Genomic DNA, 19,796 nt, shown 5'->3' with positions numbered 1-19,796 from the left:
AGAACAAATAAAATAGTAAAATAAAACTAAAAAATTAAATAAAATAATACTGTTAATGAAATAAAAGAAATAATAAAACAAACAAAAAATGTAAATAATTAAGTTAAATAATTAAATTATTGAATAGTTAAAGTATTAAATGAAGTTATTTTAAAACTTAAATATATTTAAAACTAAAGCTATAAATATATTTATAACTTTATAATACTTAAACTTCATTTAAACTTAATTATGAAATACTTAAATATAATAAATAAATTACTGAATTAAATTATTTTCTTGGACTATCACATTAAATTGTCAAAATGAATTAAATAATTAAGTAATGGGAAGATTTTAAGCTGAAGCTGCTGCTTCTAGTCCAGTTCAGCTCTGGGCTGGAAACTCCTTGGAATATAATATAATATAATATAATATAATATAATATAATATAATATAATATAATATAATATAATATAATATAATATGATATGATATGATATGATATGATATGATATGATATGATATGATATGATATGATATGATATGATATGATATAATATAATATAATATAATATAATATAATATAATATGATATAAAATAAATATAATATAATATAATGTAATATAATATGATATAATATGACATGATATAATATAATATAATAAAATATAATATTATATTATATTATATTATATAAAATAAATATAATATAATATAATATAATATAATATAATATAATATAATATAATATAATATAATATAATATAATATAATATAAATATTTGGACCCAAAATCGGTTTTAACTTCCGCGGCAACCAAAAATCAATTCAATCAATGACTTCAAAATTGGCTTTAAAACAATTCACACCCCCAGGGTAAAATGTGCAGCGCTGGGGGTCTGGGGTCAGTCAATAACGGGATCAGTGCAGGGCTCAGTGCAGGGCTCAGTCCCACGGGTGACAGAATTCCCACCCGTTCCCATCCCCGCAGCCCAACGCGCTCCAGGCCATCACGCCCGCGGCTCTGGACGTTCTCCTGGGGGTTCTGCAGCGCGGCGGCGGCGGGGCCGCGGCGTCGCCGGCGCTGCTGGAGGTGACGCTGCGCTCCGTGGTGGCCGCGGTGCACGTCCTGCACGGCTCCAGCCCCGGCGCCGGCCCCGTGTCCCTGCGGAGCCTCCTGGACGGCTTCTTCAGGGTGCTCAACTCCCACCTGCCCGCGCCGCCCGGCGGCCTCGTCGCCCTGCGCGTGCTCATGCTGGGTAGGTGGGCAGCGGGGTGGGGTGTGGGCATGTGGGGTGGGATGGGGCTGAGACAGGCTGGCTGTCTGTCTGTGTGTCTGTGTGTCTGTAGATGCCATCCCGGCCATGCTGAGGTGCCAGGACCGGCCGGTGCTCCAGGCCGTGTTCCTCAGCAACAACTGCTTCGAGCACATCATCCGCCTGCTCCAGAACAGCAAGGTATGGGGTGGCACCACAGTGTCCTCATCCCCATCCCCTGTTCCTCATCCTCATCCTTGTCCTCATCTCCATCTCCATCATCATCCCTATCCTCATTTTCATCCTTGTCACCTTTCTGATGCTAAACAAACCTGAGATAGGGTGACGCCAAGTTTGGATACATTCATCGCCATCCTCACCCTTTCCTCACCCTTTCCTCACCCTTTCCTCACCCTTTCCTCACCCTTTCCTTTCCCTTTCCTTTCCCTTTCCTTTCCCCTTTCCTCTTTAAATGATCCTGGGACTGGCATTTGGTGACACCAGGGTTGGCCACCTTCATCTCCATCCTCGCCCTTCCCAGCTCTAACTGACCATGGGACAGAGTGATCTGTCCCTCTTGGGGGGGACCCTGGGGTTGGGCACCTCCATCTCCATCTCCATCTCCATCCTCACCATTTCTGGATCTGAATGATGCTGGGACACATCCCTGGGGTGGGGACCCTCCAGAGCCCCTCCCAGTGTCCCATGCCCACCCGTGTCCCACAGCTCTACCTCGGCAGCTCGCAGGAGGCGGGTGAAGCCCAGGACGAGATTCCCACACGGAATGGGGATGGACTCCAGCAGGTACCCATGACCCAACCACTGCCCCTGGGGGGCTGTGTCCCCTCATTCCCACGTCCCAGCAGGTACCCATGACCCAACCACCGCCCCTGGTGGGCTGTGTCCCCTCATCCCCACGTCCAAGCAGGTACCCATGACCCAGGCACCACCCCTGGTGGGCTGTGTCCCCTCATCCCCACGTCCCCATTCCCGTGTCCCCGCAGGTCACTGCCAGCAGCTCCGACGCCATCGCTGTCCACGCCCTCAGGGTGCTCACGGCCATCATGAGCAACTCGCCCTCGGCCAAGGTGGGCAGGGGACCTCCCCTGAGGAGGACACCACAAAACCAGAGGGATTTGCGTGTTTTCACCCGGGTTGAGGTGGCTCAGCCCCAGGTGACAGCTGGCACTGTCCCTGTGCCTCCAGGAGGTGTTCAAGGAGCGCATTGGCTACACCCACCTCTACGAGGTGCTGAGGAGCCAGGGCCAGCCCACCCAGCATCTGCTCCAGGAGCTCCTCAACATGGTGAGCATTCCCACTTTTCCTGAATCCTGGGCAAAGCTGTCGGCACTGGGTGGATCTCAGCCCCATTCTGAGCCCCCCATCCTCTCCACTCTGCTGGTTTCTCAGCAGCTTGCTCCCAACGGGTCCTGGGTCCATCTTTCACTCGGAGTTGTGCTTGGGTTTGGGAGTTTTGAGCCCTGTTGGATGTGGAACTGCTCACTCTGGTGCTGCTGGACACAGGAGGGTCTCCAAGGTGCTTCATGCATGAGGGTCTCTGAGATCCTTGATTCGTGGAGGCCTCCAAGGCACTTCAGGCACAGAGATTCTTAATGCTCCAAGATTCTGGATGCACAAGAATCCTCAGAATGCTTGGTGCATGAGGATCTCCAAGATCCTTGATACATGGAGGTCTCCAAGATAGTTGATGCTTGGGGTCCCCCAAAATTCTGGATGTGCAGTATCTCCAAAACTATTAATGCATGGGAGTCTCCAAGACCCTAATCCATGAGGATCTCCAAGATCCTTGGTGCATGGGGGTACATAAGATTCTTGATGCATGGAGTCTCCAGAATTCTTCATGCACTGAATCTCCAAAAGGATTGTTGCATAAAGGTCTCTGACATACTTGATGCACCAGGGTCTCCAAGGTCTTTAATCCATGAGACCCCTTGATGTCTGGGGTCGTCAAACTCTGGCTGCATGGGAGTCTCCAAGACTCTGGATGTGCAAGGGCCTACGCAAGGTCTCTGCCTGGGATGGATCCATCCTTCTCCAAGCACTGGAGCTGCACCAACCCCTTCTTGTGTCCCTGCAGGCAGTGGAGGGCGACCACAGCTCCTTCCCAGTGCGTCCCATCCGCAACGAGCAGCCCCTGCTGATCCTGCTGGCGTGGCTGCCGGCGCTGGAGTGCCGGGATCTCCAGCAGTTCCTGTCGGCGTGGCTGCGGCGCCTCTGCGAGGCCTCCCTGCCCAGCCGCCTCACCTGCGTCAAGGCGGGCATGGTGGGCTCCCTGCTGGCCGCCCTGGCCACCGAGCCAGCTCTTCCCAGCGCCTGCTCCCAAAACCTGCTGGAGCTGCTGCGCTCCCTGGGCAGCCTCTCCATCCGGCCCGGGGAGCTGCGGCAGCTCCTGCGGCTGCTGCGGCGCGAGCGGGGCCGGGGGCCGCATCCCTACGTGGCTCCGGTCATCCGGGCGCTGTCCGGCATGGCCAGGGGCGAGGGGCCTCCCCGGGCACTGCAGAGCTTCGACCTGAGCCCCGGCATGGCCGGCATCATGGTGCCCACCATCCAGAAGTGGCCCGGTGGCGCCTTCGCCTTCCACGCCTGGCTGTGCCTGAGCGAGGAGGAGCCGGAGCCGCCAGCGAGGCCGAAGAGGAGGCAGCTCTACAGGTGATGCTCGCTGGAGGGGGTGAGGGGAGGGTGGGGAGGGGCGGCAGCACCGTCCCCACCGTGGTTTTCTCCATGGTTTTCTCCACCAGCTTCTTCACGGCGGGCGGGACGGGCTTCGAGGCGTTCTTCACCGCGGGCGGCGTGCTGGTGGTGGCCGTGTGCACCAAGAAGGATTACATGACAGTGGCACTGCCCGAGGTTGCCTTCAATGACTCTGCTTGGGTGAGGATCATCCCCATCCCCGCCCCTGTCCCCATCAGGGACACCACAATGCCCTGATGTCCCTCTCTGTCCCCCCAGCACTGCGTTGACATTGTCCACGTTGCCGGCCGCCGGCCCTTCGGCCAGAACATCGTCAGCATCTACGCCGACGGACAACTGCGGAAAACGGCACAGCTCCGCTTCCCCTCCCTCCACGAGGTGGGGGATCCTCCCAGCACCCCCCAGACCCTTCAGCATGGCCTCCCTGGGGGCTGGGTGTGATCCCTTCTCCCTCACAGTCCTTCACCTCCTGCTGCATCGGCTCTGCTGGCCACCGGACCACCACGACGGCCGCCGCCGCTGCCAGCCACCCTCCGGCACCCCACGGGCCGGAGCTGGTCTTCACCCAACACCCCGTGCTGGGGCGCTCCCAGTCCGTCCCTGCCACCCTCGGTCCCCACTCCTGGACCCCCACCCAGCTGCCCACGGAGGGGGTGGTGGCCACCACGGCAGCGGGAAGCCAGGACACGGAGTGGGGCAGCCCCACCTCGCTGGAGGGTCACCTGGGCTCCGTGGCCATCTTCTGTGAGGCTCTGCAGCAAGCCCAGGTCAAGGCTCTCTTCTGTGCAGGTGTGTCGGGGTGGCGCATGGAGGATGTCCCCTGGGTGCTGGTGGTGACCGGGGTCTCCTCCACCATGTCCCAGCTCACCCCAGCCCTCTCCTCCAGGACCAAATGTCACATCCCCGTTCACACTGGAAGGGGACCTGGTGGAGCTCAGCAGTAAACTCTTGCTGTACTATACCCCCCAGGTGAGGAGAGGTGTCCCACGCCCCTGGGGACAGGGACAGCGCTGGTGGACCCTGTGCCACCAGGGACATGTCCAGGAGCATGAGGATGCTCCCCTGGTGTTCTTTTCCAGGCCTGCAGGAACAACATCTGCCTGGACCTCTCCCCCAGCCACAGCTTGGACGGGAGGCTGACGGGACACAAGGTGGTCAACTGGGACATCAAGGTAGGCGGGGCACAGGGTGACCTCTCCACCCCATGGCCTGGAGCAGGGTGTCCCTCCTGGGGCACTGTCCCAGGGCAGGACCCCCACAGGTCCCCTGGACCCTGCAGGGACTCTCCCTGTGGTATTGTGTCCACCGTGACCCATCTGTCCCATGGGTCCTCATCATCCAGGGTGGACACTGTGGGTGGTGCAGGGGAACAGGTGACTTTTGGGGACCCCAGCTGCCGTGGACTTCCTCCTCCTCCACACTGGTGTCACCACCCAGCAAAGCCTCTCCTTCCCTCCCCCAGGACGTGGTCAACTGCGTGGGTGGGATGGGGGTGCTCCTGCCCCTGCTCGAGCAGGTGGTGTCCAAGACAGAGGAGCCTGAGGATGAGCAGGAGACCAACGACCTGGTGGGGCCGGAGCTGACATCCTCCAGGAACGCCCCGGGCATGCTCATCCCGCTGGGAAAGTCCTCAGGTGAGGAGTTCAGGGGATGGGAAGCAGGAGCTGTCCTGCTGGGGTGGCTGGAGGTGACTGCAGAGGGGTTCCTGGACCTGGCAGGTGTCCACCACGGGCAGGACAGGTCTTGCCTGAGGCTCCAGGAGTTACAGGGTAATGGAAGAACCCCTTGGGATATTGTTATGACTCAGTTAGTCACAAACAAACAGCTCTGGGATGGTGAGGATGGCTCCAGGAACCTTTGGCGTGGGTGGAATGTGCTTTCTCCTGACATCCAGCTGCTCATTCCCAAGCTGAAAGCAGCAGAGACTTCCATCGTCCTAAATCTGGAGAAAGCAGGAGAACAGGGTGAAAAGTTTGGAGAGACAGCAGCGGGGATCTCCAGGCAGTTTGGGTTTGGGTGGGCCTGGGGCTCACAGCTCCCGGTGCCCTGCAGAGAGCAGACTGGAGAGGAACAGCGTGGCCGCCTTCCTGCTGCTGGTGAAGAACTTCCTGCGGAACCACGCCGTGAACCAGGAGAGCCTGGTGCAGTGCCACGGGCCGGCCATCATCGGAGCGCTGCTGCACAAGGTCTGGGAGGCTCCCAAAACCCCATCCCACCGTCCCTGCCGTTCCCAAGGGGCTGGAAGTGTCCCCTGTCACCCGTGACAGGTCCCTGGCACGCTGCTGGACATGAGCACCCTGGTGGCCTCGCAGATCCTCATGGAGCAGGTGGCCTCCGAGGGCAGCGGGCTCCTGCTGCACCTCCTCTACCAACACCTGCTCTTTGATTTCCGCATCTGGAGCAACAGCGACTTCGCCGTGCGCTTAGGTGGGAGCAGGGACCACCTGGGAATGTCCATCCCACGGGATGGGATCCCGACACCCATCCCACCCATGGGATCCTGACACCTTCTCCCTGCAGGTCACATCCAGTACCTGGCCAGCGTGGTCAAGGACCACAAGCAGCGCGTCCGCAAGAAGTACGGGGTGCAGTTCATCCTGGACTCCATCCGGATCTACTACGGGTCAGCTGCTCCACGGGGCTGGAATCCTGGAATGCCAACGGGGTGGGATTGAGGGTGGGCTTCACCCCTGGGAGCTGTGGTTTGGCTAAACACCACTTCTGTGGGATAACGTCTGTCCTACCAGAGTGGGAGCGTTGTGGTGGGTTCAGGACCTTCCATGTCCCATCCCAGCTCCAAAATCCACCCCCAGCAGCCACCAAGAGTGTGGTGGCTTCTGCAACAAGCACACCCAAATGTGCAGGGTGGCAGAAGATCCCTGGAGCTCCTCAGGCTTTGTGTTGGGATTTGGGACAATGCTGGCAGTGGGTGGTGGGTGACAAGGGACACATCCCCACGCATGTCTGTTGATCAACACCTCCAGGGAGAAGACCGCGGCCACCGATGACATCAGGACGGTGCAGACATCCCTTTTCAGCCTGGTGAAGGATTTCTTCTGCAGGAGCTTCTCCGGGGAGGAGATGCAGAGCTTGCTGAACTACCTGGCAGGGGCACAGGATGAGCAGCAGGTGTGTCACCGGCCACGCCATGGTGCCCACACCCCTCAGCGAATCATGGGCTGGGGAGAAGGCATTGGGAGTGGGAGTGTACCCTCCCAGTGGGACACTTGGAGGGCAGTGGACAACCATCCCGGTGTCCTGCAGGTGTGTGGGGCGCTGGAGGTGATCCACAGCCTGCTGAAGGGCTCCCCAGCCCAGGAGCAGCTCTTCGCCTTCCTCTTCGAGCCAGGCCACGTGGAGCTGCTCTTCTCCCTGCTGGTGCAGAAGAGGTTCTCGGATGAAGTGAGGGAAAGGGTCTTCAAGGTAGGGCAGGTCCCCAGCGCCACCTCCTGATGTCCCCAGCAGGGATGTCACAGCCAGGTGGCCTCCTGTCGCTGTCCCACCAGGTTCTCTACAAGATGCTGAAGTACGAGAAGGTCCCCGAGCGCAGCAAGAGCCGCCTGAAGCTGAAGGACATCGGGTACCACGGGCTCATCTCCTACCTCAGCGACATTCCCGGCTCCATGCTGCTCTTCCGCTGCCTCTCGGAGCAGGTCCTGGGGGCAGGTACCGTGTGCCAGAGAAACCAGGCCACCATCCCAGCCATGTGCCATGGCGTCATCGCCGGTGGCTTCCCATGAGGCTCGGCTGGGCTTGGTGGCTTTTGGGGACAGCAGGAAGTGTCCCACCGCTGTGCTGACTCTCCTTGTCCACAGACCCTCCCAACTACAAGGACCTGGTGGCCGTGGTGTACCTGTCCCACCGGGCTGAGCTGAGCATCCGACTCGACATCTGCCGCAAGGTGAGCGGGGCAGGACACAGAGGGAGGGGACAGAGGTGTCACCCCGGGGCTGAGCTCCCTGGACACCCAGCTGTACACAAAAATGGTGGCCATGGGGATGGTGGTGACACAGATCAGCCAGCATGGAAATGGTGCATCTCCAGCACCCCGTGATGGTTTTGGAGGATCTGGGGTGCTGCTGTTTCTGGGAGAGGGGACAGAGGTGTCACCCCAGGGCTGAGCTCCTTGGACACCCAGCTGTGCCCAGAAATGGTTGCCGTGGGCATGGCGGTGACTCAGATCTGCCAGCATGGAAATGGTGCAGCTCCAGCACCCCGTGATGGTTTTGGAGGATCTGGGGGCTCCTGTTCTGGGAGAGGAAGAGCTGGGGCAGAAGCATCCCACATCCTTAATTTTCCATCTCCTTTTCCTTCTCCTGCAGCTCTTCCACCTGATCTATGCGCAGCAGGACCTGGTGAAGCAGCTGGCCAGGCTGGCTGGCTGGCAGGACACGCTCACCAAGCTCTACGTGAAGGAGTCGTACGAGTGCCGCCAGCCCAGCCTGAGCCCCGCGGGCTGCCCGGAGCTGCTGCGCCTCTCCGAGCCCTCGGGGACGAGCCCGCCGCCCGCCGAGCTCCAGGAGCTCGATGTCTTCCTCCCGCTGGGATACGAGGCCTCGGACCAGGAGCTCTCTGAGGGCTTCTCTGACCTCTCCATCTCCCCGAGCGGCCGCACCAAGTCCTTCCACTCCTACAACTTCAAGTCCTTCGACTCCTCGGACCGGGCCAGCCGCTCGTCCTCCAACCCCGGCGACGGTCCCGCCTTCGACGGCGTCTACCACCCGCTGTCCCCCTTCTCCACGTCGCCCTTCGACCTGGGGCTGGACCTGGCCAGCACCAGCTCCATGGCCACGGCCGAGAGCGGCACCCAGACCCCGGCCAGCGGCCCCGGCACCCCCTCACCCCTGGAGAGCTTCAAGCCCTTCCCGGGAATGCGAGCGCGCAAGAGCTCCAGCCTGTCCAACGTCCTGGACGAGAGCAGCTACCAGGACGTGCTGCCCAGCGACAACGTCTCCAACACCAGCAACCCCCAGGTGAGCCTCAAACCCTCGTCCCCGCCATCCCGGGGCGCTGCGGGCGCCTCTCACCTCGCTCTCCGCTGGCAGCAAACCCCCGAGGAGGAGCTGTGCAACCTCCTGACCAACATCATCTTCTCGGTGACGTGGCGCGGGGTGGAGGGCTGGGACGAGGCGGCCTGGAGGGAGCGGGGCCAGGTCTTCTCCGTGCTCACCAAGCTGGGCACGGCCTGCGAGCTGGTGCGGCCCCCGGACGAGATCAAGCGCAGGTGAGGCCCGCCCGCGTCCCGGGGTGGATCCCGAGGGAAGGGCACCCTCTGGAGCTGCTGCTGCTGTCCCACAGCCTGCTGGAGATGATGCTGGAGTCGGCGCTGACCGACCTGAAGGAGTCGGGCCCGGCCGCGCTGCCCGGGCTCACCCACAACGCCCTGAAGCTGCTGCGGCTGCTCCAGGATTTCCTCTTCTCCGAGGGACACAACAACCAGGCCCTGTGGAGCGAGAAGGTGGATGGGAGTGAGCAGGGATTCCTCTGCTAATCCCTAATGTCATCCCTGGCCCTAAAACCGGCCCCACCTGCAGAACTTGAACATAACCTGTCCTGGTTTAGGGACAGGCTTATTCCTAAATTGAAATCAAAGCCTAATCCCAACCCTGGGAAATAACCTCAGCCTCAATTGAATTGATTTAATTCAAAGCCTAATCCTAATTTTAGGAAATAACCTCTGCCTTATTTGTAATCGTAAATTGAATCCCAATCCTAATCCTTAATCCTAACCCCTAGTTCTCAATTTGATTGTTCCTCCTAGATCATGATCCTAAACCTTAACTCCACATCTTTGTCTTAAAGCCCAACCCTTAATCCTAATCTTAACCCTAACTCTTTCTGTAAACCTAAACCCTAACCTTAACTCACAGCCTGTGATCTAACTGTACTTCCTACATCCTAATCCTAAACCTTACTGCTGTCCTAAAGCTGAATCCCAACTCCAACCCTATACCCCTAAATCTGACCCCTGACCATAAATCCTGAGCCCCAACCTCATGCCAAACCTGGTTTGTCACAAGTTGTGTTCTAACCAAATCGTGAACCCAAACCCGAATCCGAGCAGGGCTGGGTGGTGGGGCTGCTGGCTCAGCAGGGCTGGGGTTCCTGCCCGGGCTGGGGGCTCACGGTGTCCCCCCAGATCTACGAGGGGGTCAGCAGCCTGCTGGACAAGCTGGGCGTGTGGCACCACCTGGCCAACGGCACCTCGGACCTGAAGGAGATGGCGCAGACGGGGCTGCGGGTGCTCGTGGGGTACATCCTGCTGCAGGACCCCCAGGTGGGTCACCCTCCCTGGGCACCCCTCTCTGCTACATTGAACACCCCATGAAGTCCATTTCCTGCTTGTTTTAAATGCAGATTTAATGGAGTAATAGATTTGATCTAAATGTGGTTCTAATTACCTGTGTAGTTTGTCATAATAAATTGGGTTAGCCTTCATCATGTTACTTGAGAGGCACAAAACAAATGAGTATATAAACTGGCATAACGTGCAGTACACTTAAAGCACTTTACTAACTCTTCCATGTTACTGAACATGAATGAGGAAGTGGAACAAATCTTCCCCTAGGACAGCAATTTACCTCTAATTACGGCTTCAACTCTTAAGACCTCCCTTCTTTTAAGAAATTTGCTTCTATTGAAAAGAAGCAAAAGGTGGCCCTGCCTGACGTCCCCTGTCCCCCTGTCCCCACAGCTGCACTCCCTGGCCTACGTGAAGCTGCACAGCCTCCTGCAGACCACGTCGGCCCCGCGCAGGGACGAGGCCTGTTACCTGCTGGGCAAGCTGGAGACGCCCCTGCGGCGCTCCCTGGACTCCAGGTCGGAGGCCTTCTCCTGGCTGGTGCCCATCATCCGCACGCTGATGGATCAGTGCTACGAGACCCTGCAGCTGCAGCAGTTCCTGCCCTCGCTGCCCCCCACCAACGGCAGCCCCACCTTCTACGAGGACTTCCAGCTCTTCTGCACCACCCCGGAGTGGAGGGGCTTCATCGAGAAGCACGTGGGTGCCGTGGGGCGGGATGGTCGCTGTGGGGTTGCCTGGATGAGGGGTGGTGGGTGCCAAGCCCTGGGGATGCCTCTCTGCCCGTGCAGGTGCAGCCCACCATGGCCCAGTTTGAGATGGACACGTTTGCCAGGAGCCACGACCTGATGTCCAATTTCTGGAATGCCTGTTACGATGCCATGATGAGCAGCTCGCAGCGCCGGGAGCAGGAGAAGGCGGCCAGCCGCAAGTTGTTCCAGGTACTGCCACCTCCTTGTCCCCAAGATGTCACCATGGGGGGTTCTCTTTATCCTGGGGACACCCTGCTCACCCCTGGGGTGTCACTCTGGGTGCTCCTCAGCCTAGGGACATGCTCCTCACTCCAAGGATGTCATCCAGGGGATGTGCTCCTTATGCTGGGGACAGGCTCCTCACTCCAAGGATGTCTTTCTGGGTTCTCCTTAGCCTGGAGACAGGCTCCTCACCCCAAGGATGTCATCCCAGGGATGTGCTTCTCAGCCTGGGGACATGCTCCTCACCCCTAGGGTGTCTTTCTGGGTTCTTCTCAGCCTGGGGACATTCTCCTCACCCCAAGGATGTCATCCAGGGGATGTGTTCCTTATCCTGGGGACAGGCTCCTCAACCCAAGGATGGCATGCAGGGAATGTGCTCCTCACCCCGGGGATGTCATTCTAGGAATGTGCTCCTCTCCCTGGGGTATTAATCCTGGGGTTGAGCTCTTCACCCCATGGGGACATTGCCTTCAGGAAGTGCTCCTCCTCCTGGGGACACTGGGGAGGACAATGTGCTGGGGATGTGTGCTCCTCATTCCAGGCACGTTATCCCTGGGACGTGCTCCTCATCCTGGGGATCTCATCCCAGGGACACACACCTCATCCCAACCACATCATCCTGGCCATGTTCTCCTTACCTTGAGGACGTCACCCTATGGATGTCCCCAATCCCCAGCCCTGTTGTCACCTCACCCTGGTGCCCCCTGGCAGGAGCTGGTGCTGGAGCCGGCGGCCAAGCGCTGCAAGGCGGAGAACGCGCGGCACGCCAACGTCCTCAAGCAGACCAACAACCAGCACAGCACCGTGCTCAAGCAGTGGCGCTCCCTGTGCCGCCTGCTCACCTCGCCCCGCTCCGCCTGGGCCGACCGGTGAGTGCCCGCCCTGTCCCCAGGGAGGGGTGGCACAGCCAGGGGGTCCCCAGGGTGCCTCACCCCCAGCTGTTCCCCAGGAACCCACCCGAGGTTCGCTGGAAGCTGTCGAGTGCCGAGACCTACTCCAGGATGAGGCTGAAGCTGGTGCCCAACCTCAATTTTGACCAACACTTGGAGGCCAGCGCCCTGCGGGACAATCTGGGTGAGGTGGTGGCACTGGGGCACCTGTGGGTCCTCCCGTGCCACGGGCAAGGATGTCACTGGTGGGGTTGGGCTGGGAGGTGGCATGGACAGTGCTGAATTTGGGGGCACTTCACAGAAGCTGCTCCCAGCTCAGGGTCCTGCTGGCCCCTCCTCATTTCAGGAGCTGACCACCTCCAGAACCCCGCCGAGTCCCTCCCGCTCGCCATGGCCAAGGAGGCCAAGGTGAGCGAGCTGGAGGATGACCAGCTGGCCGAGGAGGACCTCCCTGTCCTGGACAACCAGTGAGTGACCCCACCCCTGCCGCAGCACGGGCTGACCCAGGCTGGGGGTGTCACCAGAGTGTCCTCACCCCGCTGTGCCATCAGGGCTGAGCCCAAGGAGCAGAGCCAGGGGGAGAAGCTGGTGGTGTCGGAGGACTGCGAGCTCATCACGACGGTGGCCGTGGTCCCTGGGCGCCTGGAGGTGACAACCCAGCACGTTTATTTCTACGACGGCAGCAGCGAGAAGGAGGAGACGGAGGGAGGTAACTCCTTGAGGGGTGTGAGGAACCCCCAGCCAGCCCCATCCCTGCCTCGGGAATGGCCGGATGGTGACCCCTGGGGGGCTCTGCGTGCCCCCACCCTCGGCAGGGATCGGCTACGACTTCAAGCGCCCCTTGTCCCACCTGCGCGAGGTCCACCTGCGCCGCTACAACCTGCGCCGCTCCGCCCTCGAGCTCTTCTTCATCGACCAGGCCAACTACTTCCTCAACTTCAGAAAGAAGGTGGGGACCCCCTCATCCCCTCCCAGCTCCCTCCCAGGGCCACGGCTCTGCCCGAGCTCCGGCAGCTCCTTCTGTCCCCTCCAGGTGAGGAACAAGGTGTATTCCAGCATCCTTGGCCTGCGGCCCCCCAACCAGACCTACTTCGGCAGCCGGTCCCCCCAGGAGCTGCTCAAAGCCTCGGGGCTCACACAGGTACCAGCCCCACCACACCTGTCCATGTTCTGTGTGTCCCCTTCCCAGGTGGAAAAGGGAGGGTGACAGCGTGGGGATGCCCATGGGACCAGGGATGGGCATGGACATGGACAGGGGATCAGGGATGGCTGTGGATCTGGGAGCGGCCATGGGACCAGGGATGGACATGGACATGGACACGGACATGGACAGAGGATGAAGGATGGCTGTTGGGAGTGGCCATGGGACCTGGGTTGGCAATGGGGTGGGGACAATCATGGGACAAAAAACAACTCTGGCACATGGGATGGCCGTGGAACAGGGCATGGCTGTGGGATGGGGGTGTCCATTGGACCAGAGGTGACTGTAGAACGAGGGATGGCCGTGGGGTGGACGTGGCCACAGTTCTGGGGACAACTGCTGGACTAGTGATGGCCATAAGACTGGGGACAACTTTGGGACCAGGGATAGCCAAGGGACAGGCCCTGCCATGTGGTGGGGGGTGTCTGCCCTGTCTCCTCTCCCGCCAAGCCCATCTCCTCCCTCTCCCTTCTCTCCAGAAATGGGTCCTGCGGGAGATCTCCAACTTTGAGTACCTCATGCAGCTGAACACCATCGCGGGGCGCACCTACAACGACCTGTCCCAGTACCCCGTGGTGAGCCCTTGTGTCCCGCCCTGTCCCCACCCTGACCCGGTGCCCCCACACCTCACCCACCTCCCGCCCCCACCCAGTTCCCCTGGATCCTGCGGGATTATGTCTCGGAGACCCTGGACCTCACCAACCCGGCCGTGTTCCGGGACCTGTCCAAGCCCATCGGCGTGGCCAACGAGCGGCACGCCCGCGACGTCAAGGAGAAGTGAGTACCCCACAAACCACGGGTGGGGGGTGCAGGGAGCACCTGGCCAGCTCCTGGTGAGCCCCATCCCACCTGGCCTGCAGGTACGAGAGCTTCGAGGACCCCACGGGCACGGTGGACAAGTTCCACTACGGCACTCACTACTCCAACGCCGCCGGGGTCATGCACTACCTGATCCGCACCGAGCCCTTCACCACGCTCCACATCCAGCTGCAGAGTGGCAGGTGGGCACCTGGCAGGTGGGTCCTGCAGAGGGGACATCATCGTGGGGACAGCCAGGCTGCAGCCAGGTGTGCTGTGCCTCCAGGTTTGACTGCTCGGACCGGCAGTTCCACTCGGTGCCGGCGGCGTGGCAAGCCCGCATGGAGAACCCGGTGGATGTCAAGGAGCTCATCCCAGAGTTCTTCTACTTCCCAGAGTTCCTGGAGAACCAGAACGGTAAGGGACACCATTGTCACCACCAGGGGAGCACAGCGGGGTCTGTGTCTGTCCCTCATCATCCTCATCCTGCCCGCAGGCTTTGACCTGGGCTGCCTCCAGCTCTCCAATGAGAAGGTTGGGGACGTGGTGCTGCCGCGGTGGGCGCGCTCCCGCGAGGACTTCATCCAGCAGCACCGCAAAGCCCTGGTGAGATGGGGAGCCCCTCCAGCCCTGGGGGTGTCCAGGGCCATTCCCACCCCACCCTGACCCCCCATCCTTGGACAGGAGTCAGAATATGTCTCCGCCCACCTCCACGAGTGGATCGACCTCATTTTTGGGTACAAGCAGCGCGGCCCTGCCGCCGTGGAGGCCCTCAACGTCTTCTACTACTGCACCTACGAGGGTGAGCTGAGGGGCAGAGGGAGGGGGACACTGCCAGGGGTGTGTCCCCGTGACCATGACCATCCCCGCCCACAGGGGCTGTGGACCTGGACGCCATCACCGACGAGACGCAGCGCAAGGCTCTGGAGGGCATCATCAGCAACTTTGGGCAGACGCCTTGCCAGCTGCTCAAGGTAGCTCAGACCCCCAGCCCCCAAAGCCAGCCCCTTTTGAGGGGTCTCCCCACTTCTGACGGGTGCCCTGCGCCCCCAGGAGCCGCACCCCGCCCGGCTGTCGGCGGAGAGCGCCGCCCGCAGGCTGGCCACCCTCGACACCCGCTCCCCCAACGTCTTCGAGAACCTGGGCCAGCTCAAGTCCTTCTTTGTGGAGGTGAGGACACCCCCTGGGCAGCCCTGGGAGGGGTGGGGTGGCCAGCACGGTGCCCAGCAGCTGCTGTGTCCCCACAGGGCATCAGCGATGGGGTGGCCCTGGTGCAGGCCGTGGTCCCCAAGAACCAGGCACATTCCTTCATCACTCAGGGATCCCCCGACATCCTGGTGAGTGTGGGGAAACTGAGGCATGGGGACGTTTTGCTGGTCCGGTGGGGGCCCAGCACCGAACCAGAGAGGATCCTGGCAGTGAGAATGATGTCACCTCCCCTGCCCCTCTGCCCAGGTCACCGTGAGTGCCAACGGCTTGTTGGGGACCCATAACTGGCTGCCCTACGACAAGAACATCTCCAACTACTTCAGCTTCACCAAAGACCCCACTGTCACCAACGCCAAGTGAGCCACTGGGGCACGGGGTCCCCAGGGATGGTCCCTGGAGGTGCCACCAATCCACCACCACCACCATCCCACGTCCTCCCCACAGGACCCAGCGGTTCCTGCAGGGCCCCTTCGCCCCCGGGGCCGACCTGAGCTCGCGCACGCTGGCCGTGTCCCCTGATGGGAAGCTGCTGTTCAGCGGGGGACACTGGGACAACAGCCTCCGTGTCACCTCGCTGGCCAAAGGCAAGGTGGTGGGGCACATCACCCGGCACATAGGTACGTCGTCCTCCCATGGTGGTAATGATGATGATGATGATCTGATGATGCCCTGATGGGGTTGTAGGGCCATGGTGGGAGGCACGTGACACCATGAGGGGCATCTCCCGGTGTCTCCATCTCCTGGGGACAATTCAGGTTCCAACCACAGAGCTGGAGCGGGGTGAGGAGCAGCAGCATCCACACCCCAAAATACATCTTGGAATGGGTTTGGCAGCAATTCCACATCCAAAAACACATCATGGTGCCATCCCATGGAGTCAGGGGGCCGAGCGTGGTGGGAGGGGACCGACACTTCATGGTGTCCCTCTGGCTGTCACAGATGTTGTCACCTGCCTGTCGCTCGACCTGTGTGGCATCTACCTCATTTCTGGCTCACGGGACACCACCTGCATGGTGTGGCAGGTCCTACAGCAGGTAAGGGCTCGAGGAGCAGGGGGAGCTCATGCTGGGCACTGCCAGCAGGTCACTGATGTCCCCGTGTCCCCACCACCAGGGTGGCTTTTCCAGCGGCTTGGCTCCCAAACCCGTCCAGGTGCTGTACGGCCATGACGCCGAGGTGACGTGTGTGGCCATCAGCACCGAGCTGGACATGGCCGTGTCCGGCTCCAAGGTGAGCTGGTGACACTGTAGGATGGGTGTGGGATAGGCAGTGCCACCACCACCATTGTCACCCTGTGTCCCCTTCCTCCCCCAGGACGGCACCATCATCACCCACACCGTGCGCCGGGGTCTCTTCATCCGCTCCCTGCGGCCGCCCGGCGAGAGCTGTCCCCCCGCCGTCCTGTCCCACCTGGCCGTGGGGCCCGAGGGACAGGTGGTGGCCCAAACCTCCGTGGGGCAGCCCTCCTGCTCCAAGGTACGTCCAGGTGTCCCCATGGTCCCCTCCCGGCCACCAGCACCGCCCCACAGTCCCCGTGTGCTCCTTGCAGGAGAGGTTCGCGCTGCACCTGTACTCGGTGAACGGGAAGCTCCTGTCCTCCGTCCCGCTGGACCGGGAGGTGACAGCCATGTGCCTGACCGAGGACTTCGTGGTGCTGGGGACCTCGGAGTGCGGCCTGGAGATCCGTGAGCTCCAGAGGTGAGTGATGGCTGTGCCCTGTCCTGTCCCCAGCACGCCCTCAGGGTGTCCCGTGCCATGGTTTGTGTCCCGTGCCATGGTTTGTGTCCCATGCCATGGTTTGTGTCCCATGCCATGGTGTCCATGCCATGGTTTGTGTCCCATGCCATGGTTTGTGTCCCATGTCATGATGTCTGTGCCATGGTTTGTGTCCCATGCCATGGTGTCCCATGCCATGATGTCCATGCCATGGTTTGTGTCCCGTGCCATGGTTTGTGTCCCATGCCGTGGTGTCCCATGCCATGATGTCCATGCCATGGTTTGTGTCCCATGCCATGGTGTCCCGTGCCATGGTTTGTGTCCCATGCCATGGTTTGTGTCCCATGCCATGATGTCCATGCCATGGTTTGTGTCCCATGCCATGGTGTCCCATGCCATGGTTTGTGTCCCGTGCCATGGTTTGTGTCCCATGTCATGGTGTCCCATGCCATGATGTCCATGCCATGGTTTGTGTCCCATGCCATGGTTTGTGTCCCATTCCATGATGTCCCATGTCGTGATGTCCCTTACCGTGGTGTCACGCGCCATGGTGTCCCATGCCATGGTGTCTTGTGCCATGGCTCGTGTCCCACAACATAGTTTGTGTCCCATGCCATGCCTCTTGTCCCATGCCATGGCTCGTGTCCCATGCCATGGTTTGTGTCCCATGCCATGCCTCGTGTCCCACACCATGGCTTGTGTCCCATGCCATGGTTTGTGTCCCATGCCGTGCCTCATGTCCCATGTCATGGCTTGTGTCCCATGCCATGGTTTGTGTCCCATGCCGTGCCTCATGTCCCACGCCATGGCTCGTGTCCCCAGCCTGAGGGCGGCCGTGCCCCCCGTGCCCATGCGGGTGCCCGTGTGCAGCGTGTCCGTCACCAAGGAGAAGAGCCACATCCTGGTGGGGCTGGAGGATGGAAAACTCATCGTGGTGGGCGCTGGGCAGCCCGCGGAGGTGAGCGGGACCCCAGCCAGGGCTGGGTGGGACAGGGACGTGGCTCAGTGTCCCCTGGGTGGGGACATCAGTGTGTCCTCTCCAGAGCTGAGGGGAACTGGGGTGGGGAAGGGGATGTGGGATAAGGATGAGGGTGGAGGTGGGATGGGGATGGGGATGGGATGGAGAAGAGGATGAGAGTCTGGAAGGAGATGGTGATAGAGAAGGGGATGAAGATGGGGTTGGATAAAACCATTGGTAAGGGGATTGGGATGGAGAAGAGGATGAGGACCTGGAAGATGAGGATGGAAATGGGGAAGGAGAAGAGGATGGGATGGAGAAGCAGATGAGTATCTGGGAAGGAATGGGGAGGAAGAATGGGATGAGAAACTGCGAGGAGATGGGGATGGAGAAGGGGATGAGGACCTTGGAATGGGATGGGGATGGAGAAGAGGGTGAGGATCTTGGGATGGGATGGGGATGAAGAAGGGGATGAGGATATTGGAATGAGAAGGGGATGAAAATCATGGGCTGGGATGGGAATGGAGAAGGGGATGAGAATCTGGGATGGGATGGGATGAGATGGAGAAGGCGATGAGGACATTGGAATGGGATGGGAATGGAGAAGGGGATGAGGATATTGGGATGGCATGGGGATGAAGAGGATGAGGATGGGGATGGAGAAGGGGATGGGATGGAGATGGAGAAGATGAGGATCTTTAGGATAGGATGGGGATGGAGAAGGGGATGAGGATGATGGGATGGGATGGGATGGGATGGGATGGGATGGGATGGGATGGGATGGGATGGGATGGGATGGGATGGGATGGGATGGGGTGGGATGGGGTGGGATGGGATGCGATGGGATGCGATGGGATGCGATGGGATGGGATGCGATGGGATGGGACGGAGAAGGCGATGAAGGCCTTGGGATGGCATGGGGCTGTGGAAGGGGATGGATCAAGGATGTGGGGATGGGAACGGCGCTCCCCCCGTGCCCAGGTGCGGCCGGGCCAGTTCCACCGGCGGCTGTGGCGCTCCACGCGGCGAATCTCCCAGGTGTCGGCCGGAGAGACGGAATACAACCCCGCCGAGGGCAGGGCCTAGGCTGCCACCCACCACCCACCCATCACCCACCTTTGGGGGGCCCCGGGCCCCCCACACGGACTGGGGGACCCCCGGGCACCGAGGGGGGCCCGGAGAGCCCCATCCTGCCCGCAATCCGTGGCCTTATCCAGCCCCGCTGGGGTGTCCAGCCCCCCTGGATTTTGGGGGGACGCCTCCCCCGTTGTCACAGGGGGTGGGGACAGCAGGAGCTGGGGACCCCTCGCTGGCAAGGGGGGTGGCACAGCCTCCCCCACACTGTGCCCGCTGGCCAGGAGCCGGCAGCCTGTGGGTGTCCCCCCCACCCCTTATTTTTTATTTCTACCCATTTTTAGAAGTTTTACAGAAAAAGAATTGTTATTATTAATAATAATAATAATAATAATTAATAATAATAATATATCTGTGAGAAACCAAGGTGTGAGGCCCGTGGCTGCCCCAAGGTGGGGACACAACCCCTCCTGTGTGTGTCCCCCAGTGTCCCCCCACTCCGGTGTCCTGCACAGGCTGTGGGACACGGGGACACTCGTGTCACCCGGGGGGCAGGACTCTGCAGCTCTGCGCCCACCTGTTATGGGCAGGGGATCTCAGCAGCTGCACACACACGTGAGATGAGTGTGAGGGGTCTCAGCAACCCTGGAGTCCATGTCATGAGTCTGGGGGGGGGTCTCAGGTGCTCTGTAGGCAGGGGTGACAAGCGGGGGGGTCTCAGCAC

At 59.6% G+C, this 19,796-nt stretch overlaps 1 protein-coding gene across 1 annotated transcript in view; it reads left to right on the top strand.

Moving 5' to 3' along the window:
* Window positions 1-19,419, top strand: part of NBEAL2 (neurobeachin like 2) — a 31,847-nt gene extending 12,428 nt beyond the window's left edge. Inside the window, 49 exon segments of the mRNA XM_059471457.1 lie at window positions 975-1,242; window positions 1,334-1,440; window positions 2,244-2,327; window positions 2,446-2,544; window positions 3,338-3,909; window positions 3,999-4,131; window positions 4,210-4,329; window positions 4,410-4,740; window positions 4,838-4,920; window positions 5,031-5,123; window positions 5,414-5,585; window positions 6,004-6,137; window positions 6,219-6,378; window positions 6,472-6,595; window positions 6,933-7,080; window positions 7,216-7,374; window positions 7,458-7,617; window positions 7,767-7,852; window positions 8,274-8,371; window positions 8,529-8,653; window positions 8,656-8,924; window positions 8,997-9,175; window positions 9,250-9,409; window positions 10,091-10,228; window positions 10,646-10,951; window positions 11,044-11,193; window positions 11,938-12,095; window positions 12,176-12,308; window positions 12,418-12,441; window positions 12,492-12,583; window positions 12,668-12,825; window positions 12,932-13,257; window positions 13,797-13,892; window positions 13,970-14,094; window positions 14,178-14,318; window positions 14,402-14,532; window positions 14,612-14,721; window positions 14,800-14,917; window positions 14,992-15,089; window positions 15,169-15,285; window positions 15,363-15,452; window positions 15,571-15,680; window positions 15,769-15,941; window positions 16,264-16,358; window positions 16,438-16,554; window positions 16,639-16,821; window positions 16,877-17,022; window positions 17,863-17,998; window positions 18,980-19,419. Of these exon segments, the coding sequence (XP_059327440.1) occupies window positions 975-1,242; window positions 1,334-1,440; window positions 2,244-2,327; window positions 2,446-2,544; window positions 3,338-3,909; window positions 3,999-4,131; window positions 4,210-4,329; window positions 4,410-4,740; window positions 4,838-4,920; window positions 5,031-5,123; window positions 5,414-5,585; window positions 6,004-6,137; window positions 6,219-6,378; window positions 6,472-6,595; window positions 6,933-7,080; window positions 7,216-7,374; window positions 7,458-7,617; window positions 7,767-7,852; window positions 8,274-8,371; window positions 8,529-8,653; window positions 8,656-8,924; window positions 8,997-9,175; window positions 9,250-9,409; window positions 10,091-10,228; window positions 10,646-10,951; window positions 11,044-11,193; window positions 11,938-12,095; window positions 12,176-12,308; window positions 12,418-12,441; window positions 12,492-12,583; window positions 12,668-12,825; window positions 12,932-13,257; window positions 13,797-13,892; window positions 13,970-14,094; window positions 14,178-14,318; window positions 14,402-14,532; window positions 14,612-14,721; window positions 14,800-14,917; window positions 14,992-15,089; window positions 15,169-15,285; window positions 15,363-15,452; window positions 15,571-15,680; window positions 15,769-15,941; window positions 16,264-16,358; window positions 16,438-16,554; window positions 16,639-16,821; window positions 16,877-17,022; window positions 17,863-17,998; window positions 18,980-19,084 (7,440 nt within the window). The 3' untranslated portion in view covers window positions 19,085-19,419.
* The last annotated feature ends 377 nt before the right edge of the window (window positions 19,420-19,796 follow it).

The sequence above is a fragment of the Ammospiza nelsoni genome, chromosome 1 (assembly GCF_027579445.1).
Source record: "Ammospiza nelsoni isolate bAmmNel1 chromosome 1, bAmmNel1.pri, whole genome shotgun sequence".
Classification (NCBI taxonomy): domain Eukaryota; kingdom Metazoa; phylum Chordata; class Aves; order Passeriformes; family Passerellidae; genus Ammospiza; species Ammospiza nelsoni.
Note: the sequence above shows the minus strand (reverse complement) of the source record. Positions and strands in the feature narration are given on the sequence as shown.